At 44.8% G+C, this 25,249-nt stretch overlaps 1 protein-coding gene across 1 annotated transcript; it reads right to left on the bottom strand.

Moving 5' to 3' along the window:
- Positions 1-2,519: 2,519 nt before the first annotated feature.
- Positions 2,520-25,249, bottom strand: LOC140208039 (NACHT, LRR and PYD domains-containing protein 3-like). Its single transcript, XM_072276568.1, is given in 13 exon segments — positions 2,520-2,556; positions 2,558-2,602; positions 2,746-2,913; positions 3,069-3,239; positions 3,386-3,556; positions 3,712-3,798; positions 6,641-8,064; positions 8,066-8,376; positions 17,531-17,596; positions 17,696-17,867; positions 21,726-21,892; positions 22,423-22,710; positions 25,147-25,249. Coding segments are annotated over 13 exon segments (3,210 nt in total).

Raw genomic sequence — 25,249 nt, forward strand, 5'->3', positions numbered from 1 at the left:
GGGGAGTTTAATTCAGTGTCAGACACCGGGAGTATTTGATGGTACGGTGTGGAGGGAGCTTCACCCCGTGTTGATTGCTTCTGTTCCATTCCCCATCTTTCTCTTGTTCGCGACCTTTGTGGATGCAGGTCTGATATTATACAGTATATGAGCTTCCAATCTCTTTTGTCGTTTTTGTCTGTGAGAACAAGGAGAGTGCACAGGAAAGTGAGGGTCAGGATAGTGCGCATATCTGAGGTGTGAGGATGCAGTGGTCAGCCAGGATGGGGATGGGGAGTGAAGAGATCCTGGGGACCAGACACCATCAGACTGACATCCCTCAGCCTGGAGCTGAGACGCTGAGACAGTGTGAGGAGCTCAGACCCATTATTGCAGTTCACCGGGTGCATGGGGCAGTAACCCCAGATCACCGTTTCTCCTCGAATGAGACATGAGTCCGACACCAAGACAGGAAATTACAGCGGTTTATTGATTTCATCATGACAAATGTACGTTAAACAATGTGTGAGCTGCTGATGTGCCGGAATAAATAAGCTGCTCCTGACTCACTCACAGTCACACACAATTAACTGACCGGCGACATCGAGTGACAGGTTGAATAACCAGTCCTGTTTCTCACCATCACTCTGCATCGGGGAACTGAGGATTATAAAATCACAATTCAGAGATCCCTGCAGATCCAGGGTCACTGCCGAGGTATTTTTGTCAATATAACATCATCATATCGGCCAGACTGCTGAATGTACCGTTCTCAGCAAAGTGAACAAAAGGATTCTCTCCCCGGATAATCCCACTCCGGGACACTCGTGTCCCAGAATGAACCGGGCCACTGGGTCTTCCTGTCTGTGTGCTACATCCACACTACACCGGATAATTTATTTCTCTTCGTTTTGACCCTCTGCCCACACTAAAACGGCGTTTTCATCCCCTGAAAACAGAGATTTTCAGAAACGGTCTCCAGAGTGAATAAATCTGAAAACGCCTAATATCCGTTGTAGTGTGAACGGGATAAACGGAGAGATTTAAAAACGCTGTCATGACAACACCACAACAACAATGCTTTTTCTGCTTCTGCTTGGTACTACGCAAGCACTGCCGTACGGCTGTTATAACGCGCGATCAGTGTGAACGGCGTGAGAGTTAAATTGTAAAGTGAACTTTTTTGACTATTTAAAAAATGTTTTATACATTTAACAAGGTGCTTTATTAATACAACAAAGTTAGTCAGTATTTCAGTGTTCGTCGTCAGCCGGGTCATACTGTCTGTGAACTCCCTGTCGGTTGCCTCCATACGCTCCAGTATTTGTTTTTTTTTTAGTTTTATGTCCTCCTGCATGAGAGCCAAGAGCAATTAGAGCAATTCCTTTAAAGTTTTTCTACTCTGTAACTGGACAAACGCACACCAAGTGTACTGTTTCCTCTTCGCTTGTTTTCTGTGTGTCCTGCGCATGCCCAGTAGGAGGAGATTCTTCCAAATATCCGCCTAATGTGGACGGAGATATTTTGAAAAATGTTTAGTGTGGACGCCTGTCGTTTTTACTCGAAAGCGGCATTTTCAAAATTATCCGGCGTAGTGCAGACGTAGCCTCACTAGTGCGAGATCTCGAACTCGGACATGCGCCGGAATCAACGGCATGGACAGGAGGAGGAAATACATCACTGCGGGACCGCTTTGAAAGTCGCAAAGCCTCCAACCCGATGGCATGAACATTGATTTCTCAAACTTCCGCCAATGCCCCACCTCCCCTTCATACCCCATCCGTTATTTATTTATATGCACATATTCTTTTTCTCTCTCTCGTTTTTCTCCCTCTGTCCCCCTCACTATACCCCTTGCCCATCCTCTGGGCTTTCCACCTGAAGCACCTTCAATTACGCCAAAAGACTGAGGTTTGGTAAAATACTGAAAGGCTTTTATTCGCTGGACAATACGACCTCCACAGTGAGTGTCTGCCCCCGGACTGAGAGGGAGGGGCAAGGCGAACACCTTTATACAGGACTCTGTGGGAGGAGCCACAGGGGCAGTCAGCAGAGGGGTGTGTCCAGACAGGTAACTGAGTTACAACATATATACATGGTTCACCACACCACCCTCCCCCTTTTCCTTCTCCCTGGGCCTCCTGTCCCATGATCCTCTCATATCCCTTCTGCCAATCACCTGTCCAGCTCTTGGCTCCATCCCTCTCCCTCCTGTCTTCTCCTATCATTTTGGATCTCCCCCTCCCACTTTCAAATCTCTTACTAGCTCTTCCTTCAGTTAGTCCTGACGAAGGGTCTCGGCCCGAAACATCGACTGTACCTCTTCCTAGAGATGCTGCCTGGCCTGCTGCATTCACCAGCAAACTTTATGTGTTTTACTTGAAATTCCAGCATCTGCAGATTTCCTCGTGTAAGCGTGAGTCTAGAGCCAGTTCCATTAGAATCTTTGGGAATCAAACCTGGGCGCGGCCATTAAAGGGGAAGACGAGGAATCGGCCAAAATGTCACCATAAGAACGGGATGTTCACACACTCAGATGTTCAAAGGATCACTATCATTCCGGGTCTGTGCTCCTGCTCTTAGTTCCTTCTCCCCGGTCTCACTGAACCGATTCCCCACCAGTCTGAAACAGATGGAAGAATAGAGATGAAATAAACAGATTACACAACAGTGTCAGTAACAGCGGACTGGGGATAATGTTTCAACACGCTCGCAGACAAATATCCCTGATATTTTATCACATTAAACATTAACACAAAGACTCACCGGATCCTCTCCAGACTCGGGAGGGTCACTATGAGGTGACGGAGAGCGGGGACTGATTGGTCTGTGAGGGAGTTAATTCCCAGGTTCAGTTCCGTTAGTGATCTGTTGGTACTGAGAGCGGAGACGAGATCCTCGGCACCAAAATCTGTGAGACCAACCTTCCTCAGCCTGCAGAAGAGAGAGGGAGAGGGTGAAAGACACAGAGAGACAGGAGACGGTACAAATCCCCAGTGTTTATCAGCAACACAATTACTGATCACATTAATGTTCAGTGTCAGACACCCTGTGACTGTAAACACAATATCCCACAGTCTGGTACTTACCACAGTGTCTCTATTTTACACTCTGGGTTCCCCAGAGCTGTAGACATCAGTTTCACTCCGAAATCTCCCAGTTTATTAACACTGAGGTCCAGCTCTGTCAGTGATGCGTTTGTACTGAGAGTGGAGGCGAGATCCTCGACACCAGAATCTGTGAGACCAACATCCCTCAGCCTGGAGATGAGAGAGAGTGAAGGTGAACGACACAAAGAGACAGGAGACAGTAATTTGTACCAGTGTTTATTAGTAATGCAATTACTGATGTTCAGTGTCAGATACCCAGTGACTGTAAACACAATCTCCCACAGTCTGGTACATACCCCAGTTTCTGTATTTTACACTCTGGGTTCCTCAGAGCCGCAGACACCAGTTTCACTCCTGATTCACGCAGTTCATTTTCACTCAGATTAAGCTCCACCAGTGATCGGCTTGCATTGAGAGCGGAGACGAGATCCTCGGCACCAAAATCTGTGAGACCGACATTGTACAGCCTGGAGATGAGAGAGCAAGAGGGTGAAGGACACAGAGAGACAGGAGACGGTACAGATCCCCAGTGATTATCAGAAATACATTTACTGATCACATTAATGTTCAGTGTCAGACACCCAGTGATTGTAAACACATCCTCACACAGTCTGGCACTTACCACAGTTGCTGGATTTTACACTCCGTGTTCCTCAGAGCCGCAGACACCAGTTTCACTCCTGAATCTCCCAGCTCATTCGCCCCAAGTTATACAACAAACAGACAAATTGATGAACAAAGTGATTCAAACCGTGGGTCTGAGAAAACCTCTCTCACTCAGATAGTTCAGGAAACATTAACCCCTTCAGTAAATCACTGATTGGAGTTCCCATCACTGTGAATGTCCCTCACTGCCCAGCTCTAGGGTATTCACCGAATATCAGTAATTTAGTCTGTCGGTGTGACCCTGTAAACTCCACACAATCCGTCTCATTCCCAGATGGTGAAAAAAGTGTTACTGACCTGAGAGCACCGGAAGAGGCAGGGCAGAAATGTGGGAGAAATTCCCACAGTGAGGAAGATTTGTCATGGTCTGGTCTGTGAAGGCTGCATTCCGGTTCACGGTCCGGTCCATCGATCCTTGTTCCGGCTTTTCCTGTTTTCTTCCTTGCTCTGTTGGGTGCTTTAATTCTCATTTCGGTCTGGCACATAAACACTTCTGCAAACCAGGGATTGTCTGCTGGACTGTTCCGTTCCCTTCTCCTTTCTTCTGAAGCCTTGCCTGAAGCCTGAAGCCTCCAACCCTCGCCTGAAAGCTGGCCTGCGTCCTCATGTGTAATGCCGTCAGGTTCAACCACCAGAGCAAGTCAGGGGCCTTGCTGTGTCTAGGTAAGGAACAGTCTATCATTGTTTGGAATTGCCTCTTTGTGTTCGCGCTTTCGCTAGCTAGGTCTGGTCTTTTACCGCTACCCATCTTTTACTGTCTCTTCGTGTTCATTGTTCTGTGTATAGAAAGAGACCCGTCCCTTGGTCCCATTCCCAAGGAGGGGGTACTGGCACTGTGTGCTGTGTATGAGTCCCAGCCCTACGTCCTGCTCCCAAGGAGGGGTCCCGGCTCTCTGTTCCATGTTCCTGAGTTCCAAGTACAGGGCTCCAAAGTTCCTGTCTCCAAAGACCAAATCAAGCTTCGTGTTCTCATCCAGTCCATGTGCCTCACCCTATCCGGTGCTGGATCGTCCCCATCTGAATCCTCGGCAGATCCCTCGACAGTCATCCTGGCCTTGCGTCCTAGAGAGCAGCCCGGCCCTGCATCCTAGAAAGAGGCCCGGCCCTGCATCCTAGAAAGGGGCCCGGCTCTGCATCCTAGAAAGGGGCCCGGCCCTGCATCCTAGAAAGGGGCCCGGCCCTGCATCCTAGAAAGAGGCCCGGCCCTGCATCCAAGAAAGAGGCCCGGCCCTGCATCCTAGAAAGGGGCCCGGCCCTGCATCCTAGAAAGGGGCCCGGCCCTGCATCCTAGAAAGGGGCCCGGCTCTGCATCCTAGAAAGGGGCCCGGCCCTGCATCCTAGAAAGGGGCCCGGCCCTGCATCCTAGAAAGGGGCCCGGCCCTGCATCCTAGAAAGGGGCCCGGCCCTGCATCCTAGAAAGGGGCCCGGCCCTGCATCCTAGAAAGGGGCCCGGCCCTGCATCCTAGAAAGGGGCCCGGCCCTGCATCCTAGAAAGGGGCCCGGCCCTGCATCCTAGAAAGGGGCCCGGCCCTGCATCCTAGAAAGGGGCCCGGCCCTGCATCCTAGAAAGGGGCCCGGCCCTGCATCCTAGAAAGGGGCCCGGCTCTGCATCCTAGAAAGGGGCCCGGCCCTGCATCCTAGAAAGGGGCCCGGCTCTGCGCTCTAAGGAGGAGTCCTGGCTCCGTACGCAAGAGCCTAAACTAGCCTAGTCCAAGAGCCACGTCCTGCTTTGGAGGTTCCTCATCCTGCCCTGGAGGAACCTCGTCCTGTCCAAGCCACGTCCTAGAGCCTCGAGGAACTCAAGCCCCGAGGAACCCAAGCCTCGTCTAGTCCTGTAGCCTAGCCTCGAAAAACCCTAGCCTCGAAGTATCTTAGCCTCAAAGAATGCTAGCCTCGAAGAACCCTAGCCTCGTCATGTCCTCGCCTAGTTCCGGGGTCCGAGCCCAAGTCAAGACCCAGGTTCTGGGTCCTTGTCCAGTCTCTGACTCGGAGTCGAACCACAGGCTCCTGGTTCCCAGTTCCTCATTCTGGTTCCGCTTTCCTAGCCCAAGTCAGTCTTCCTGTCCCAGCTCCTAGTCCGTGTCCAGTCCAGTTCCCAGTACTTCAGTGTCCGTGTCTTGCATTAGGGTCCGCATTCAGCGTCCCCAGTACGACAAGGTTTGTGAATAATAAAGTTCCGATGGGAGATGTGGAAGAGATCCCACCTGAGGAAAAAGAATAGGAAGACAGAACCTGCAGGAGGAAGGGTAATGGGGAAGAGAGATCTGACAGGAGGAAGGAGAATGGGTAAGAGTCCAAAAAGATAGGATGATACAGAAAAAGGTTGTACGGGAAGGTGGGTCTGAACTGAGGCCCAAATTTGGAACAGAAGATGATCCCATGGGGTCTGGGTTTCTTGTAGTGACCACAGTCACACAGGTGGACTGATGGTGATAGTCACACACGGGGAAGGGTAGGGGAGGAAAATCTCCCAATGGTATTTCTTTCTTTCTCACTTGGACAGTCTGCTGACGGTCTCTTGTCACTCACCGGGAAAGGGTGTGAAGTTCTGACCCACCTGCTACAGTCAGAGTCGGTCTGGGTGTCAGTAACAGTCAGAAGGAACATTGTCAATGGACGTGTCTCAGGGAGCAAGAAACACGGTCATTCCTGTAATTCACTACCATTAAACCAATGGCCACTGTTCACTCATCTGCTGAAGTCTCCAACATCCCTTCACAAGGAACCACAGAATCCTCCCGTCCTTGAGGAATTACTGACCGATCCCCTGCATTTGTCACAATTCTTCACAATCCGATTTACTACAGTTTTACCCAAATCCCTTTACATTGAAACAACACAATGGAACAGTTTCAAAGTTCAGAGTGAGAGATAAATCAAGTTACCTCAACTCCTGGCACTTGTGCAGCCCGGGTCCCAGCCACTGGATTCCTTCACACTGAATGTGGCAATCACTGATGTCGAGTTTTATGGTATCACAGAGTCCGATGACATGAGACAGGACCAGGCAGTCAATGGGGGTCAGTGTCATTCCACTGAACGGAAGTGTTACCATAGATCCCAGTGCGGCCTGAGCCAGCCAACGATCCTGAGACTCAAACAGGTAGTGCAATGTGTTCAGGAGGCTCCTTTTACCTTCTTCACACTCTGTGCTCCCACTCTTGCGTTTAACCTCCTCCTTCACCCAGTCAATCACCTGGCAGGTTGTTTCCTGAGGAAATGGACCCAAAAACTCCTCCAGGCTCCAAGCTGTCATTGGGGAGGAGAGACCAGCAACAAAACGGAGAAATACCTCAAATTGCCCTTCTGTCATGTTGTGGGCTTCCGTGAGGAGTTTCATAATATCTCTGCGATCTGGGATCAGGAATTGTGCGAGTGCAGCGACAAACTCTTGAATGGTGAGGTGTGGGAATGTGTACATCACACACCGGGGAGCACCTTCTCTCTCCAAAAGCTCCATCAAGTACCCAGACAGGAACAGGGAAGGCTGAAGATTGTTCTTGATCAAATCTCCATCTGTAAACACAATCTTCTTCTCGGCCACTCCTCTGAAGGCCATCTGACCAACCCTGAGTAACGTATCACGGGGGTTCTCAATCTCAGTGCCGTGGTTTTTCAGGATGTTGTAAATATAGTAGGAGTAAAGTTGGGTGATGGTCTTAGGAACCCGCTGTGTGTCCCTGAATCGTTGTGTGAAGAAGGGGCCCAGTGCCAGAGCGAGGATCCAGCAGTAGGAGGGGTTGTAGCTCATGGTGTACAGGATCTCGTTCTCCTCCACGTGTTTGAAAACAGCTGCTGCCACTGTCTGTTCTTCAAAGTGCCTGATGAAATATTCCTTCCGTTCCTCACCAACAAATCCCAGGATTTCAGCCCAGACACTGATCTCAGCCTTTTCCAATAAATGTAACGCAGTGGGGCGGGTGGTCACCAGTACTGAACACCCTGGGAGCAGCTTGTGCTGGATTAAACTGTACACAATGTCCAACACCTCACACTTCAACTTGGGACCTGGGCACTGGTGCTTGGGTTCTGTGTCTCTCTGATTGTCAACAAGATCGATTCTGTGCTTGAATTCATCCAAACCATCGAATATAAACAGCAATCCCTCTGGGTTCTTCCAAACCTCTCTCAGGATATTCCCAAAGTACGGATACTGATCCAGAATCAGTTCCCTCAGGTTTATTCTGCAGTTTATGGCATTTAAATCCCGGAACTTGAAACTGAAGACAAACTGGAACTGTTGGTATATTTTCCCTGTGGCCCAGTCATAAACAATCTTTTGTACCATTGTTGTTTTCCTGATTCCCGGCGACTCCGGCCACTGCTGCTGAAATCCCAGATTTGGAGTTACTCCGGGAAAAGCTGCTCTGGAACAACTGATCTGTCTGGATTTTTTCCAGCTCTCCCCGGAGATGTTTCTGTCTCCACTCCTCATGGTCTCTGCCTCTTGCCAGCAGCTCATGTTCCACCAGTCTCCGATCTCGAACAGTAGAAATGACCGTGAGCTCAGCGTATCGATCAACCAGCTGGAAAACCTTCACCTTCTCCCTCATCAGGATCGTGTTCACTCTCAGTGTTTCAGTTTGTGCCTGCAGAGTCTCCTTGTGTTTCTGTTGAACATCTTCCATGGGAACAGAGAACATTGTCAAAATGTTAAATAGCTCAACTGACAAAGAACGTTATAACTGCATTTCAACATTCAATGTTTGGGATTACATGAACTAATTCAATGTGTCCATGGATATTATGACAGAAAGTAAAATACTGGTCGAAGACACCGGAACTAACAGCAATGTATGTCCCGGAAATGATCCAATACTGATATTCTGATACTAGTTACTTGTGAAGGCGAACATTCCCCTGATATCCTATTGCAATCCTGATTGCACTTCCGACACAACAACATTTCTCTATGTTTAAAACATTGTTTGTATCATTAACTGACGATGTTAATGTTGATCTGGTGTGGAAATATGGAAAGCAGGACACTGCATTTTCGCAAAGCTGCACAATGGGGAATCACTGGTGTCCACTGCTCTTGCATCAAAACAGGAGCAAAATACGCGTGAAATACTTAATTCGGACAGCATCTGAGGAGAGAGTCAGAGTGATGTTTTGTAACGATAACCCAATGGAATGAGAAGAAAGAAAGCTGGTAGTTTTCAATTTCAGTGATAGAGGAGGGCTGGAAAAAAGTAAATGAATATTCATGAATGGGAGAGACCAGAAGCGTCTCAGTAATGGACGTCGTGTTTGTCGGAGAGCTTAGTGAAGTGTTGGCAACTGGTAGTGATCACTGACAGCAGGGCTGTGAGGCACTGTGTTATTGACAACGATAAATTGGTAAATTGCTTTATTATTGGCACATGTACCGAGGTACAATAGACAACAATTCTGCATGAGATTCAAATAGATCATTTCATCACATCGGTGCAATGAGGTCGTACAAGGAAAAAGAGAACAGAACAGTACGGGGAAATATGTATATGTGTGTGTGTGTGTGTTTGTTTGTTTATTTATTTATTTAAACTGGGTAGCCGCAGATATTTGCTACTAATGTGTAAAGGATGCAGACTGAGGCTGTCACTTTTAAACACTAGTGCAAAACCTTTATATTGAACCTTCAGTTTGTCTTTTATTTTCTAGTTTGCACTTTATCCGATTGTAATGCAGTTGAGCTACATCGGCTGGATATAAATTGCTTTATTAATAGGTTATTTATTTATTTTTTTCTCAGCTCAAAATGGTTTTATCCGAGGTGCAGGCAAGCCAAACACACTCATCTCTCGGTTCATAGGAAATTCCGGACTACTCTAGTGGTGTTTAGTATTGTGGCTTTCTGTGGATTTACATAAATATTCCTTTGTAGAACTAATTGTTTAATGTTATTATGTAGTGACTTTGAGATGATTCCAGTTGCAGATATTACTACTGGGACAGCGTGCTCCATAGTCTTTCAATTCATTCTGTTAATCCAGCAGATTTCTATTGTTTTTTGACAATTGATTTCTGTATGTTACATGTGCTTGGAATGGTTATGTCTATTAAGTTCTTCTTGCCTTTTTATCCTGGATGTTTATTATACATTGTCCAATCTGTAATGGTGGATCAGCCATAGTTTAATTTGAAGGACTCAGATTCTAAAACTGAATCAGGCTTGTATTTATAGTGAGGTATGGTGTCTTTTAGGAGAGTGTATTGTGAAGCAATATTTTGATGAATGATGCTTTCCACTGTAATTAATCAATGCTGCAAGATCATGTAATGTGTTGGATTGTATCTCTTGGCTTTGTCTGAATTCATCATCTTGAATTTGCTGCTCTTTTGTTTTTGTATTTTAGATATTTTTTGCTAACGACCTGGTCCCGTGCTGCCATAAGAAATCCTTCTGTTCCTGGGATGAAACCATCAATTCCGAGCCAGCCGTTCTTGTCAACATCTAGTCTGCTCAGATCGTGGCGATGTCTTCCATGGAAGGACATGCTCTTCCAATCGTTATCTTTTTCTTCCCTTGTGATTTTTTTTTGTTCTGGGTTGTGCGCTCATTTCTGTTTAGTGATATTGACGTATTGTCAGAATTGCATATATGTGCATGGTGTGCTGAACTCCTTTATTTACTGATGAAAATATATGCTTAGATGTTTTATCTGACTGTTGTGCAGTAGCTTTCTGTCTGTTAATCTTCTTCTTCCTTCTGTCCTAGGTAGTTGATAGCTCAAAGTACATTTGGTGTCCACGGATTACAAATATGACCTTCGACATGTCCCCACAAGAATGTCCCCAAAACAAAGAAACCCCAAATAAGCGAGTACAAAAACCATACCGCCAAACACTCAATATGCAGAAATGTTAATCAAACAAATAGGGATCAGATCTAAAACTCATCAAACAGAGTACATCCACACCACATATCCTTACAGCCGAGCAAAGCTCACGGAGCAGCGAGTTCAGCCGCCCTACTCTCTAGCCTCAGACCCTGATACCCTGACCTTTATCAGTCTGGCAAAGAGCTTAAATCATCGTCCAAACACCAGGTTCACTCACTTCGATACCGGTATCGTCCTGTACCTGACTTTTCGATTTCGACCCGGCCCCCAGTGCCTTCCAAGCATCGAGTTCTGTCACCTCAATACGCAGCGGGGCCTGTACCCAACATTTCTAATTCGGCCCGATGCTCGAACGCTGTCCAGGCTTAGGGTTATATCGTTTCGATATACTCCGGGGACCTGTATCCAGTTTTTCCATTTCGGCCTGGTGCACAAGTCAATCGGACCTTGGGATTCTCCTCACTCTCGGCCTCAGCCCTGCCACATCAAATTGCCTCCAAGTCCAAAGGAAAGCTATAGGCTATTGTTTAATCTCAGTGCGTTCGAGTGCACATAATGTGTTCTAAAACATTTCATTTCAGTCTTTTTTTTCTTTGTAAGTTTCCAGATCGGTAACAGACCAAGATACTGTGCCAAAAGAATGTTAATATAGGTATAGCGAAAGCGTTTATTACATTTTGACCATTGTTTCGCAGATTTTCTTGAGCATTGAAGTAAATTCCAATGAAACATTTCCCTTTATTGTAGTATGAGGTGTTTTCATTGTTTGTTGATATCGGCAATACTTATATATTTCATATTCACCCATCGGTTGCATTGTATTCTGCTGACGGCAGAGGGGAAGAAGTGGTTCGTTGTGTGAATATCTTCAAGCTCCAGTACCTCCTCCCCAACTGTAGCAATGAGAATTGGGCATGGCATGAGTGATGGGGTTCCTTAATGATGGATGTGCCTTTTTGGAGCATCGGGCCTTGAAGATGTAAAGAGGCTCTGATGGTAGTTATATACAGACCCCCAAACAGTAGTAAGGATGTGATAGACAAGTTACAACGGGAGATAGAAAATGCATGTTAAAAGGCACAATGTTACAATAGTCATGGGGGATTTCAATTTGCAGGTAGAATTGGATAGTCAGGTTGTTGTGGGATTCAAAGACGGGGAATTTCTGGAATGCTTGTGGTTGAGACCACTAGGCGATCAACTATTTTGGATTCCGTAGTGTGCAATGGACTGGAATTGATTAGAGAGCTTAAGATAAAAGAACCTGTAGGGGTAAGTGATCATAATATGATTGCCTTCACCCTGAAATATGAGAACGAGAAGCTAAGGTCAGATGTATCAATATTACAGTGGAGTACAGGAAATTACAGAGGCATGAGTGAGGAGTTGTGCGGAATTGATTGGGAAAGTACACGGGCAGGAATGACGGCAGAACAGCAATGGCTGGAATTTCTGGGAGCAATTCAGAAGGCACATGATATATACATCCCAAAGAGGAAGAAGTGTTCTAAAATCAAGATGAAACAACCGTGACTAACAAGGGAAGTCAAAGCCAAAGAGAGGAAGCATAACAGAACAAAAATCAGTGGGAAGTGAGAGGACTGGGAAGCTTTTAAATATCAATAAATATCAACTAAAAATCATTAAGAAGGTAAGGCTGGAATATGACAGTAAGCTAGCCAATTATATAAAAAGAGGATTCCAGAAGTTTCTTCAGATACATAAAAGAGAAGCAAGAATAGATATCAGACCGCTGGAAAACGATGCTGAAGATGTACTAATAGGGGCAAGGAATTGGTGGACGAACTGAATAAGTATTTTGCATCAGTCTTCATGTGGAAGACATTAGCAGTACGGTGGAAGTTCCAGGTATTCAGGAATCACGAGTGTATGAAGTTACCATTACTAGAGAGAGGTTTCTTTGGAAGCTGAATGATCTGAAGGTAGATAATCTTGGAACCAAGTAGGATGCTCAGAGATCTTGACACCTTTTTGAGGACAGGTGTGTGCCACCTCATCTTAATCCTTGTGAAGTCCAAAATCAATTCTTTTGTCCTACTGACATTGTGCTCAAGGTTGTTGCTGCGAAACCACGCAACAAGCTGAAATGTTTCGCTCCTCCACGCACTTTCATTACCATCTGAAATTCTGATAATAATAGCTGTGTCATCAGCAAAGTCAGAGATATTACTTGAGCTGTTCCTAGCCGCACAATCATGGATGCAGAGAGAAAAGAACAGTGGGATAAACACATATCATTAAGTTGCGCCAGTCTTGATTATCAGCGAAGTGGAGATATTATTTCCATTCCGTACAGACAGTGGTCTTTTGGTGAGGAAGTCAACGATTCATTTGCAGTGGAAGGTCAGCGGCCCAGGTTTTGGAGATTTTTGATCGTACCTGTTCGAGTGATCGTATCAAGTAGTAGTCAGACATGGTCCCGGCCCAAAACGTCGAATGTACCTCTTCCTACAGATGCTGCCTGACCTGTTGCGTTCACCAGCATTTTTTGTGTGTGTTGCAGGTATTATTATCCTCCAAGTGATCCATGGCCGCGGTAAGAGCTACTGAGATCGCATCCGCTGTAGACAAATAGTAGCGATATGCAAATTACATTGGGTCTATGTCCGAATGACAAGGGTTGATTCAAGCCATAATCAACCTCTCAAAGACCATCATCGTGGAACTGAGTGCTACGGGAAAATAGTTATTAAGGCATCTCACCCTGTTCTTCTTGGGAATTGGTATGTTTCTTCTTCTTGGGAATTGGTATGATTTTTCCCTATTAAAGCAGGTGGGAACTTACAATTGGAGCAATGAGAAGTTGAAAATATCTTTGAATACACATGCCAGTAAGTCGACACAGAATTTCAGAGCCCTACCAGGTACAGCATTGGAGCCTGTCCCCCTGTAAGCATTTATCCTATTGAAAGACCTCCCGAGATCGGCTTCCCAGTCAGAGATCCCAGGGTTAGTGGATGCAGCAGAGATTCTCATTGCAGTAGTTGTATTCTCCATTTCAAAGCGTGCGTAAAAGGTGTTAATCCACACTGGGAGCGAAGCATCTCCGCAACTCATTGTATCTTTGATATTTGTAGGAAATAATGGCCTACAAACATTGCCAGAGTTGACGTGCATCTGATTATGCTTCCAACCTCAATCAGAATTGTTATTTTGCTCTTGAGATAATCCTCCATAAGTCATACCTGGCCTTCTTGCACAGTCCTGGATCATCAGACTTTAATGCACCAATATAGTCCTTCCTCAGACGATGACAAATCTCCTGGTTCATCTACGGTTTTTGAATCAGCTATGTATAATATATTCTGGTAGGCATAGACTCATCCACATAGGTTTTAATGGAGTCGGTGATAACTGGGGAGTATTCATTAAGACTTGAGGAAAAACGCTGAATACAGTCCAGTCTATGGACTCAGAGTTGTTCAGTAAGTGTTCCTGTGTCTCCTGTATCTATACCTTATTGGTCCTCTCCACTGGTGCTGTGGTCTTTAGACTCTACCCATACTCAGAAGGTGATCAGACTTTCCAATTTGCAGACGTCGGATGGCACGGTAAGTGAGATGATGATAGTATCACTGTGGTCCTATGTGTTGCTCCTCTGGTTCCAGAAGTGATGTTTTTAATAACTATTTAGAGATCTTTTCAAGCTGGTTCGGTTAAAATTCCCCAAGACGACGGGGAAGACATCGGGGTGCGCAGCTTATTGATGCCTGTCGCACCACTCAATAGAGAGTGTTGAATACGGCCCTGTGGTGGGCTATACACCGCTACCGAGATGATGGTTGAAAAATCCTATGAGAGATAAAATGGAGGATAGTTGAGCCCGAGATGTTCCAGGTTAAGAGAGCAGGACTGGCTTAGAACTGTCAGGTTTTTACACTACCAGGAGTGAACAATGAGGCATGCTCCAACTCCTCAGCCTTTGAAAGACTCATCAATCGCATCTCATAAATGTGACATCAGCGAGCTGTATTACTGCGTCTAGAATGACAGGGATATCCAAGTCTCCCGAAAGCAGAAGAACACAACAATCCTGAATATCCCTCTGGAGCAGCAATCATTCTCTGAAATCTTCGATTGTATTTACCAGAAACTGTATATCTGTCAGCAGAATAGTATGCAAGTAGGAAGTCTCTTCTCCTTAAACGAACTTTTAAACCAACACAGGGTATAATCTGTTTGTCTTTTTTTTTTGCTAGTTTTTTACCCTATCTTTATACAGCTCAGTAAATTAGAGAGCAAATTTAAAACCAGGCAAGACCACCGTGGGTTCAGAGAGTCGCCCTGAGAAATAATTTGTTTTATTTAATGGTGGTTGTTCTTTTTTTGATTGTGAATAGACAGAAAGATTAGAGTACGTCAATGCTTCATCACACATTGTGGGAATTTCACAAGTGTTGGGTGTATTTGTGTATATTACGAACTTCTATTAACAAAGGGTGAGGGACAGAATTGAATATTTTTGATAGTCAATGTAACAAAGTGAAAGATTTATTGCTTTTCCTGGTTGCTTGAATTAGCAACTCTCAGTTGTTCTTTACAGCCTTTCATACCCTTACGGCATACTTTCTGCTCTTTGTAAGTGTAATTTGGTTATCTAAATGAGTGGTGATCAGTAGCAAGATGCATGATGTTACAATTTCATGTTTAGTTTGTAAAATAATAGAAGGCTATTTTGATGGGTTATTTGTGATTTCTCCTTTAGGTAAGAGATACGTATTATCTTATTATTAAAAAGTAATTATTATTATCTCACCTCTTTCAAATATAGAGTGTTTAAAAATATTAAAGAGTAGATGTTTCTTCTGGATAATCCCACAGGAGGAGACATCCTCCCCACTCCCCTCACATGCACCCTATTAAGATGTCTGAGGATCTTATGTTTCACTGAAATCTAATCTTAAATGTCTAAATTCCAGCAAGTATAAACTCCGTCTTCCTTCATAAATCAGGTGAATAAAAATCCCGAAGGGATCATTTGCTGTGTTGTTTTATGCCAGTGGTTTGCAACTATCAGAATACCCCTTATTATATCTAATAATTGTCATGAAATTTGTTGTTTTGTGGCACTAGTACAGTGCAAGACATAAAAACTAGTATAATTGACAATAAGAAATGAAAGAACTAAATACCGCAAAAGAGGATTAGCAACGTCGTGTTCATGGACTCTTCAGAATGCTAACATTGAAGAGGAAGCTGCTCCTGAATCAATTCGTATTAATTGCAAAACAGGGAAAGAAAACCCATCAACAACATGGACAAAACAATCCAATGGAATGCAACACTGTTTTAAGAAGTGTAATTTAAATAGTAGATGAACGACCCAATTGATCAGATGGTCAGGTGTTATTTTTACAAGGTGCTGTTAAAGGATTGGTGGTGCTGAAATTGCGGGAACCTCTCTGCTCTTCTTCAACAAACCACCTTTTCACATTTATGGAGAAAAGAGCTGAGACTTTGCTTTACATTTCATTTAAAACACTGAACCTCTTCAGGGACTCATGCCAACAGGTTCAGGAACATTTATTACCCCTCAACAAATAATTCTTCAAACAGAGTGATAAGTTCACTTGCCCCATCGCTGAACTGTTCCCACATCGTATGGATCCGCTTATATATTCATTATTATGTATTTATTTTGTATTTGCATAGTTTGTTGTCATTTGCAGACTGGTTGTCCAACCTGTAAGGTGCAGTCCTATTATGGTTATTGTACTTATTGAGTATACCAGGAACAAAATGAATCTCAGGGTTGCATATGCTGACGTACAAGTACTTTGATAATAAACTTACTTTACAAATTGATTATTATTATATGTACTACAATAAGGGCTCATATTAACATAGAATGTGACCATTTAATAGTCTTAGAAATGCAGAATTAAAGTTGTCCTTGATCCTGAGATATATATACCTTCAGGTTTATGTATCTTCCGCGCAATGGAGAATAGAAAATATGTGAGCTGGGTTAGGATCAAGCAGCAAGTCGAACCCCCGCCTCCTGCGCCAGTTCCTCTGAAATTTACCTTTCAATTCATTCTACTCTTGCTCTGAGATAACTACCCTAGGTGTCCTGACTTTCTACCTAACTCCCTAAAATCTCTCTTCAGGACCTCTTCACTTTTCCTACTTGTGTAATTTGTTCCAATTTGTATCAAGACTTCTGGCTGCTTTAGAGTGCTATGGATCCATTCTGAGACATCTGTGACTCTGACACCTGGGAGGCAACGTACCATCTGTGTATCTCTATCGTGCCCACAGAATCTCGTCTATTTTCCTCTGACTATGGCATCTACTATCACCACTGCACTCCTCTTCACTTCTCGCCTCTTCTGAGCCACAACACCAGACTCGGTCCCAGAAACCCTGTGACTGCAGCTCTCCCCTGGTTAGACATCCTCTTCAACAGTATCTAAAGTGGTATACTTATTTTAGAGGGGAACGGCCGCAAGTATACTCTGCACTAGTCGTGCATTTCTTTTCCTTCTCCTGACAGTCCCCCAGCCTCCTGTCTCTTGCACCCTCTCTGCAGCTCGTATCTATCACCTCCTCATTCTCCGGTATGAGCCAAAAGGTCCTCAAGCTGAGACTCCTGCACTGTAGCTGGGTGCATCTTGTGCTGTTGTGGTTATGTACGAGTCTGGAGGTTTCCGAAAACTCACACCTCTCAGCGCAGTACAAAAGACTGCCCCTGGAGCTACTCTCACTCTACTCCTATGCCCTAACAGATGAGGAATGAAGAATTAAGAACAAAAACAGAATCTTACCAGATACTTTCCCTAGCCCAAGCCTGACGGTCCAAAACGACTTCAAACTCTGACCCACCCACAGCAATGTTGGCCTCAGGAAAGATCACGTCACTTGCCCTTGCATTATTTTTAATGATAACACAGACAGATAACATATAAAGAAGTGATCATCACTCACTTATCAGTTGAGTGGGTAACTCAGCTAACACTCGGGCGATGCTCATGTATTCCTCTGGATCAGGGCCTGTTTAAATCAAAAAGTAATTCCATGAAAATAGAGCTAAAATAATTTAAACTGTTTATTTCAATGTGCCTTCGTGCTCAGTGCGTGGCTTTAACATACCGAGCTCCTGGATTTCCCCTAGTATTTTGTCCAACTTCGGTAATACAATCCTTTTTTTCACAAAGGATTCCCACATCGCCCTCCGGGCCCGGGAGCCTTTGTCCATCACCAAACTGAGGAAGAGTCTGGAACATTCTGTCCGCTTTTCCTTCTTGGTCAGTTCAATGACCTTCTATAAAAGGAAAAAATGTATTTATAGTCGAGCAGACAGAAAGTCATGAAGAGTTTTCACATGATCCTGTCAGCTCCTGTAGCTTTAATAGGAATTGGATAAATTCAATAATTTATACTTGATATGTTTGATATTTTCTTCTGGCACGACAACTGCTGATATAAAACCTACACCACATATTTAGCCATAGGTCTTCAGGATTAGTGCAACGAAGACTTCCATGAGTGTTATTTTTTCATACAATGAAAAAAAAATCCAGGGACATTCCTGATGAAGTCGGCATTGACGAAATTATGTGGAAACAAAGCAGAGTAAACTGGCATGTAACAACAAAAGCAAAAATAGAAGGGCGACCGAGGGAGCAAAAAAAAAATAGATTGCAGGTCCGAATCTCACACACGAGGAGAAAACTGAATTCTCAGAAGCTTTAATGCAGCTAATCAGAACAGGCCACATTCATATCAACTGGCATTTAGCGTGGCCTGGGATAGATACGGGTGGGAATCATATCTGAAAATGTATGCTAAATAACTACCATTACAAACACACTGTTGACTCTTCATATCTATTTGTCCGCTGAGAAGTAACAATTTATAACTGCTGATGAAGATAAATCACGCAGCGATCAGTGGGGAACTCCAGGATTAATTCCCAGTGCTGATAAAGGAATGGTGAGATTTCCCAAAGTCAGGGTGAGCTAAGACTTGAAGTGGATGCGCCAGATGGCAGTGAGCAACATATTCACTGCCTAGTTCTGGTTTGATGGATTTGCAGGTTTGGGAGGTGCTATCAGTGTTGCTGAAATTCAGCATCTGCAACAGATGGCACAGACTGCAGACAGATTCTGATGGAGCAAATGGATACATAATGTTGAATAATTTGATGCCAGAACCACCTATCCTGCATGATGTTTAGCTTCAGCTGTTGCAGGGGTAACATGCTGGGACAAATACTGGCGACACCATCATGCTCATAACTCAAGTCTTAAAAGTAATGACGGGATTCACTTAAATGAGAGACATGCAGCCCCAGCCCTACTCTTACAACCATGATTTGTGTGGAGGTCCCCTGACCTCGATGACATGAATTGAATGAACTGACTTTATCACTTACATTCTTCATATACCAGAGGAGTAAAAATCTTTCCGTTACGTCTCCGTCTAAATGTGCAATGTGCAGTTTAAAGTAACTCATAATAAGTAGTATACACAACAGTCAACATAACATAGAAATATAGTTGTGTCAGCATGAACAAATACAAGAGTGCACTTAATCAGGGTATCAGGAGGGCCAAAATAAGGCACGAATTTCCTAAAGCAGACAAGGTGATTCCGAATACCAAGGAATTCCTCATGCATATTAAGACCAAAAGGATTGCAAGGGTCAAAATTGGCCCTCTGGAAGATCAGAATGGTAAATCATGCATGGAGCCAAAGGAGATGGGGGCGATTTTAAATGCATTCTTTGCATCTATATATACTCAGGAGATGGACAAAGTATTTAGAAGTGAGGCCAAACTGCATCGACTTCATGAACTCTATACAGATTATAAATAAGGAGTCTTCTATTTTGAGGCAAATCAGGGTGGATAAATCCCGAAGTCCTGACAAGGAGTTGCCTGCGGGAGGCAAGTGTAGAAATTGCCGGGGCCCCCAAGCAGAGAAAATAAAATCATCCTTTGATAGGAGCAGAACCAGAGGATGGAAGGATAGTCAAAGTTGTCCCGCTGTTTCAGAAAGGATCTAAAAATAAACCAGGAAATTATAGGTTGATGAGCTTGACACCAGTCGTGGGAAAGTTACTGGAAAGTAACTCGGATTCGGGAGTACATTCGGATTGGAGGGTTGTGACCAGTGGTGTCCCACAAGGATCGGTTCTGGGACCTCTACCTTTCATGATTTTTATTAACGACCTGGATGTGGGGTAGAAGGGTGGGTTGGCAAGTTTGCAGACGACACAAAGGTTGGTGGTGTTGTAGATAGTGTAGAGGATTGTCGAAGAATGCAGAGAGACATTGATAGGATGCAGACGTGGGCTGAGAAGTGGCAGATGGAGTTCAACCCAGAGAAGTGTGAGGTGGTACACTTTGGAAGGACAATCTCCAAGGCAGAGTACAAAGTAAATGGCAGGATACTTGGTAGTGTGGAGGAGCAGAGGGATCTCGGGGTACATGTCCACAGATCCCTGAAAGTTGCCTCACAAGTAGATAGGATAGTTAAGAAAGCTTATGGGGTGTTAGCTTTCATAAGTCGAGGGATAGAGTTTAAGAGTCGCGATGTAATGATGCAGCTCTGTAAAACTCTGGTTAGGCCACACTTGGAGTACTCTGTCCAGTTCTGGTCGCCTCACCATAGGAAGGATGTGGAAGCATTGGAAAGGGTACAGAGGGGATTTACCAGGTTACTGCCTGGTTTAGAGAGTATGCATTATGATCAGAGATTAAGACAGCTAGGGCTTTACTCTTTGGACAGGAGGAGGATGAGAGGAGACATGATAGAGGTATACAAGATATTAAGAGGAATAGATAGAGTGGATAGCCAGCACCTCTTCCCCAGGGCACCACTGCTCATGGCTTTAAGGTAAGGGGTTGGAAGTTCAAGGGGGATATTAGAGGAAGGTTTTTTACTCAGAGAGTGGTTGGTGCGTGGAATGCACTGCCTGAGTACAGATACTGTACACTAGTGAAATTTAAGAGACTACTAGACATGTATATGGAGGAATTTAAGGTGGGGGTTATATGGCAGGCAGGGTTTGAGGGTCGGCACAACATTGTGGGCCAAAGGGCCTGTACTGTGCTGTACTATTCTATGTTCTATGTTTAAGGTATTCAATGGGATGGAATATATCAGTAGTTAGATAGACGTGGAGTGATTAAGAATAGTCAGCATGGCTTCATGTTTGGCAGGTCATGACTAACAAATAGAAACATAGAAAACATACAGCACAATACAGGCCCTTCGGCCCACAAAGCTGTGCGAACATGCTCCTATCTTTGAACTACCTAGGGTTTACCGATAGCAGTCTATTTTTCTAAGCTCCATGTAGCCATCCAGGAGTTTCGTAAAAGACCCTATAGTTTCCGCCTCCACCACTGCCGCCGGCAGCCCATTCCACTCACTCACCACTCTCTGCGTAAAAAACTTACCCCTGACATCTCCCCTGTACCTGCTTCCAAGCACCTTAAAACTACGCCCTCTTTGTGGCGACCATTTTAGCCTTGGGGAAGAGCTTCTGACGATCCACACGATAAATGCCTCTCATTACCTTGTACACCTCTATCAGGTCACTTCTCTTCTTCCATCGCAGTAAGGAGAAAAGGCCGAGTTCACTCAACCTATTCTCATAAGGTATGCTCCCCAATCCAGACAACATCCTTGTAAATCTCCTCTGCATCCTTTATATGGTTTCCACGTCCTTCCTATAGTGCGGCGACCAGAATTGAGCACAGTACTCCAAGTAGGGTCGGACCAGGGTCCTATATAAACATAGAAACATAGAAAATAGGTGCAGGAGTAAGCCATTCGGCCCTTCAAGCCTGGACCGTCATTCAGTATGATCATGGCTGATCATCCAACTCAGAACCCTGTACCTGCCTTCTCTCGATACCCCCTGATCTCTTTAGCCACAAGGGCCATATAGCTGCAACATTACCTCTCGGATCTAAAACTCAATCCCATAATTGATGAAGGCCAATGCACCGTATGCCTTCTTAACCACAGAGTCAACCTACGTAGCAGCTTTGAGTGTCCTATGGACTCGGACCACAAGATCCCTCTGATCCTCCACACTGCCAGGGGTCTTAGATCACTGTCCCCTGTGATGTCAGCGGTTCCGTGATGATACATTAAATACACTCACCTCATGTTCTTGTGCACTGAAATGACCTTCCTGTCTCAACATCCAACTGAGTGTTTCAACATCTCCTTCTAGCGCTTGTTTCAGTCTGTCCCTGTAGAATTTTGTCAGTTTGTACAGTCGATATTCATCCCCTTCTGCCAGGAGGTTAGAGATTGTAAACTTTGGCTCTGCGAACATAAAAAAGGTAAAAAAGTGGACAGCAACCCAAATATTGCTCGTCTCCACCGCTTTCGCAGCACTTACATCATGTCTCGGAACTACTGCCTTCAGCTACATGCACGGAATTTCTCCCAAACTCCAAAACAACAATTCTCTGGAAGTTACTTTCCAGAAGGACCACATTTAACAGAAATCCACCCCCCACACACACACACACACACACCGCCCCCTCATCCAGTTCCATTTAGGATGGGCAATAAATCCTGGGGATGTCAATGATACTCACATCCCAGAGATACTCTGTCCATCCCATAAATATACACTTCATCCGCACAGCTCCATATCCTCTAACACTCATCCTGGGAATCGTCACAGCAGATGTTACATTTCCAGTAGTGGGGTAACAAGTTCCCACTACACCACACCTACCACATCCACACATCCCCCCTCTCCTCTGACCAACCCTCCAAACAAGGAAACAAATTTACCCTCCTCCCCGCCGCAATCTGCAAACACATCTCCCTCATATTTCACTCACCCGCTCCTTGTTGGGGACTTGACCATTCCATGTTTAATGAGCTTCCGAGCTGACAGACAGTCGCTTCATTTGTACCGATTCCAGGGTCCCGATCAGTATTCCTGACGCCACTGTCTCTGGGCTGACTTTGCTCCCCTTCCTCTGCTGCCGGACTGAATTCTATTGGGACATTGCTCTCAATCTGATCCTGCTTTGGTACCTTGCTTCCCGTGTCCCGATCATCTTCTCCCGATGAGCTGCCTGGGAAGAATCTCTTGTGTAATCTCCATAACCAATTTCGTTTCCTACCTGAAATAAATGATGCATTGCAGGTTATACTGGAGTGATTGAGAGCTGAGCAGAACAAGAATTCACATAGGTGTCTGTAGTAGAGCTGAGACTCTAGCTGACCAGATTTGGAGTGGGACTGTGCTGGTGAATGTGAACCGCACTTCCGGCCATGTGATCATCCCGATAAGCCGGTGACTGGACACATCTATCCCAGAAAAAGAACAGGATAGTCACAGCACTACTGATCTCTAGCAACACAGTAGTTTTGCACACTGGTGGCCAGCGGATATTAATGGAACAGCGTCAGGTTATATCGGGAATTGTCACTGGGATTATTTTCCACAAGCAAAAATATCCCTGGGTTACAGGCTGGCCAGTCTCCAGTGTCACACACAAACGAGTCATTGGATTAAACGCTGTCCTGTCCGTTAGATCACACATTCTCCATTCATTGTGCAACACACTGACGGGTCCCCTGGGTGAAATACAGACCATTACCTTGAGACGCAAACTATCCCGTCCCCAGGGTCAGTGACTGCCATCTCCCCTCAGATCTAGCCTGCCCGGTCCCCTGGGTCCCATTCCATCCCCTGGATGATGAACGTCATCATCAAGTCAGTGGTAAAGTTTCGCTCAGAGAGTTTTGTGTACAGTTCTAGTTGTTAATCTATAGGAAGGACGTGTTTAAGCTGGAAAGAGTGTAGGGGAGATTTACAAGTATGTTGCTGGACTGGAGTGTTGGGTTTTCTGCTATATGGATAGGCTGGGACAGATTTATCTGGAGCATGGGAGCTTGTAAAGTGACCTTACACACCTACATAAAATAATCAGAAGTGTAGATAGGGTAGATGATCACAGTCCTTCTCTCAGGGTAGGGCAGTCTGAGACTTGAGGGCAGAGATTTAGGAGGGACAGAATTTCAATTACAAAAGGTTGAATCAGATGAGCACATTTTCTAATTCATGTATCTAATCTAATTAATTTCCCTCCCTAGATACTGCCTGACCTGTTGAGTTCCTCCATCATTTTGTTTGTGTGTTACCCGCTCTAGTTACCCTCTTGAAATGCTGTGGAATTCACTTTATTCCGACACATCGTTGACATTGCATTGCATTGCCTTATTTTTGTCTCCTGATGTTTTATATTTCCTGTGCCATTTCAGAATTGAAGTTCCTTACTTTTTTTTTACTTGGAAAGCCCAAATTCACCATTTGACCACAGCGTAGACATTCATTGGGGTATTAAAACACCGAAACAGAACAAACATTTATCTACAATTAGCTGTCTACTGATTCTCTGCCATTCCCAACGCTGGTAATGTTCTCGGTTCGGCTACAGAATATCAAATTTCGGATACTCCCACATCTCCTTCGCGCAGGATGTTCATAGCTGCCCTTCCAAAGCCTGAAATGCTGTGTTATCACACAATCTCTGAAATCGCTGAAATGTTCCTATCATCTGGCATTGAGTATTATAATGAAAGTTGGAGTTGCCCTACACGTCTGGTCTGTCTAGAGGTGAAACTGACCCTGACCCTTGACTTTAACATAATCCATAAGCCCGCTGTTGTATTCCTGTGTTTCACGCACAACCACCTAATTCAGGAATCCCTGTTGCTTTCACTCAGGTGAAGCTTTGCATGGTGAGCAGAGTCATTTGACCATTACTGGTGTCAGGTCCCTGAGCTGGATCTGTTAGATTGATCAATTACTCAAGGCCGCTTTACCAGTGGGATCAATGACCTGATGAAACTTTTATCTGCCTGTTAACATGTGTATAGGGTTTCTCCATTTGAACTATTATGCACAAACGTGGCAGAGGTTGAATTATAAAGACTCAGTGAACATACCTGTATCCATTCTGTTCTGACTGACAATTGCTGATTGTCGTCTTCTTGTCTACACTTTGGTCCCGGAAAGCTCCGCCTGTTAGTGATGCTGTGAATTACCCAACAAGCAGATAGTGAGTCAGGGAGAGTAGGAATACTTTGCAAATACAATTAGCCTTTTGACACAACCGATCGACAGATGGCGGAATAGCCAAAGCTCTACACAGCGTCCTTAGACATCCGGAAAAGAGGAATGTTATGTGAGAATACTGGTCTTGGACTACAGTTCAGTATTCAACACCATAACTCCCTCCAGGCTCGACAAGAAGCTCAGAGATTCTTTGAATTATGTTATTAAAACTCTTGACAGAAGGAAGGCTACCCAATTAGTGCATGTACACATGGTGAAGCCTTATTATGATTCCGAGATGGCACCAGTCAGTATTGTTATTGTCATGGTCCGGTCCGTGAAATCCGCATTCGGGTTCACGATCCGGCCCATGTTCCTTATTCCAAGTTTTCCGGTTTTCCCCAGTTTCTGTTGAGGCAGCTGATTCTCGTTTGGGCTGGCTTCATAAATACCTTCAGGATTCAGCCTCTGGCTGCTGGATTGTTCCTGTTCATACCCGTTGTCTGTATCCCTTCCCCGCTTTCTGTTGCCTCTAGCCCTGCCTCTTCTGGAGCCCTGCCTCGTCTGAAACCTTCGCCTGCACTGCTGTCAAATTCCAT

This window comes from Mobula birostris, chromosome 13 (genome assembly GCF_030028105.1).
Source record: "Mobula birostris isolate sMobBir1 chromosome 13, sMobBir1.hap1, whole genome shotgun sequence".
In the NCBI taxonomy this organism is placed as follows: Eukaryota; Metazoa; Chordata; class Chondrichthyes; order Myliobatiformes; family Myliobatidae; genus Mobula; species Mobula birostris.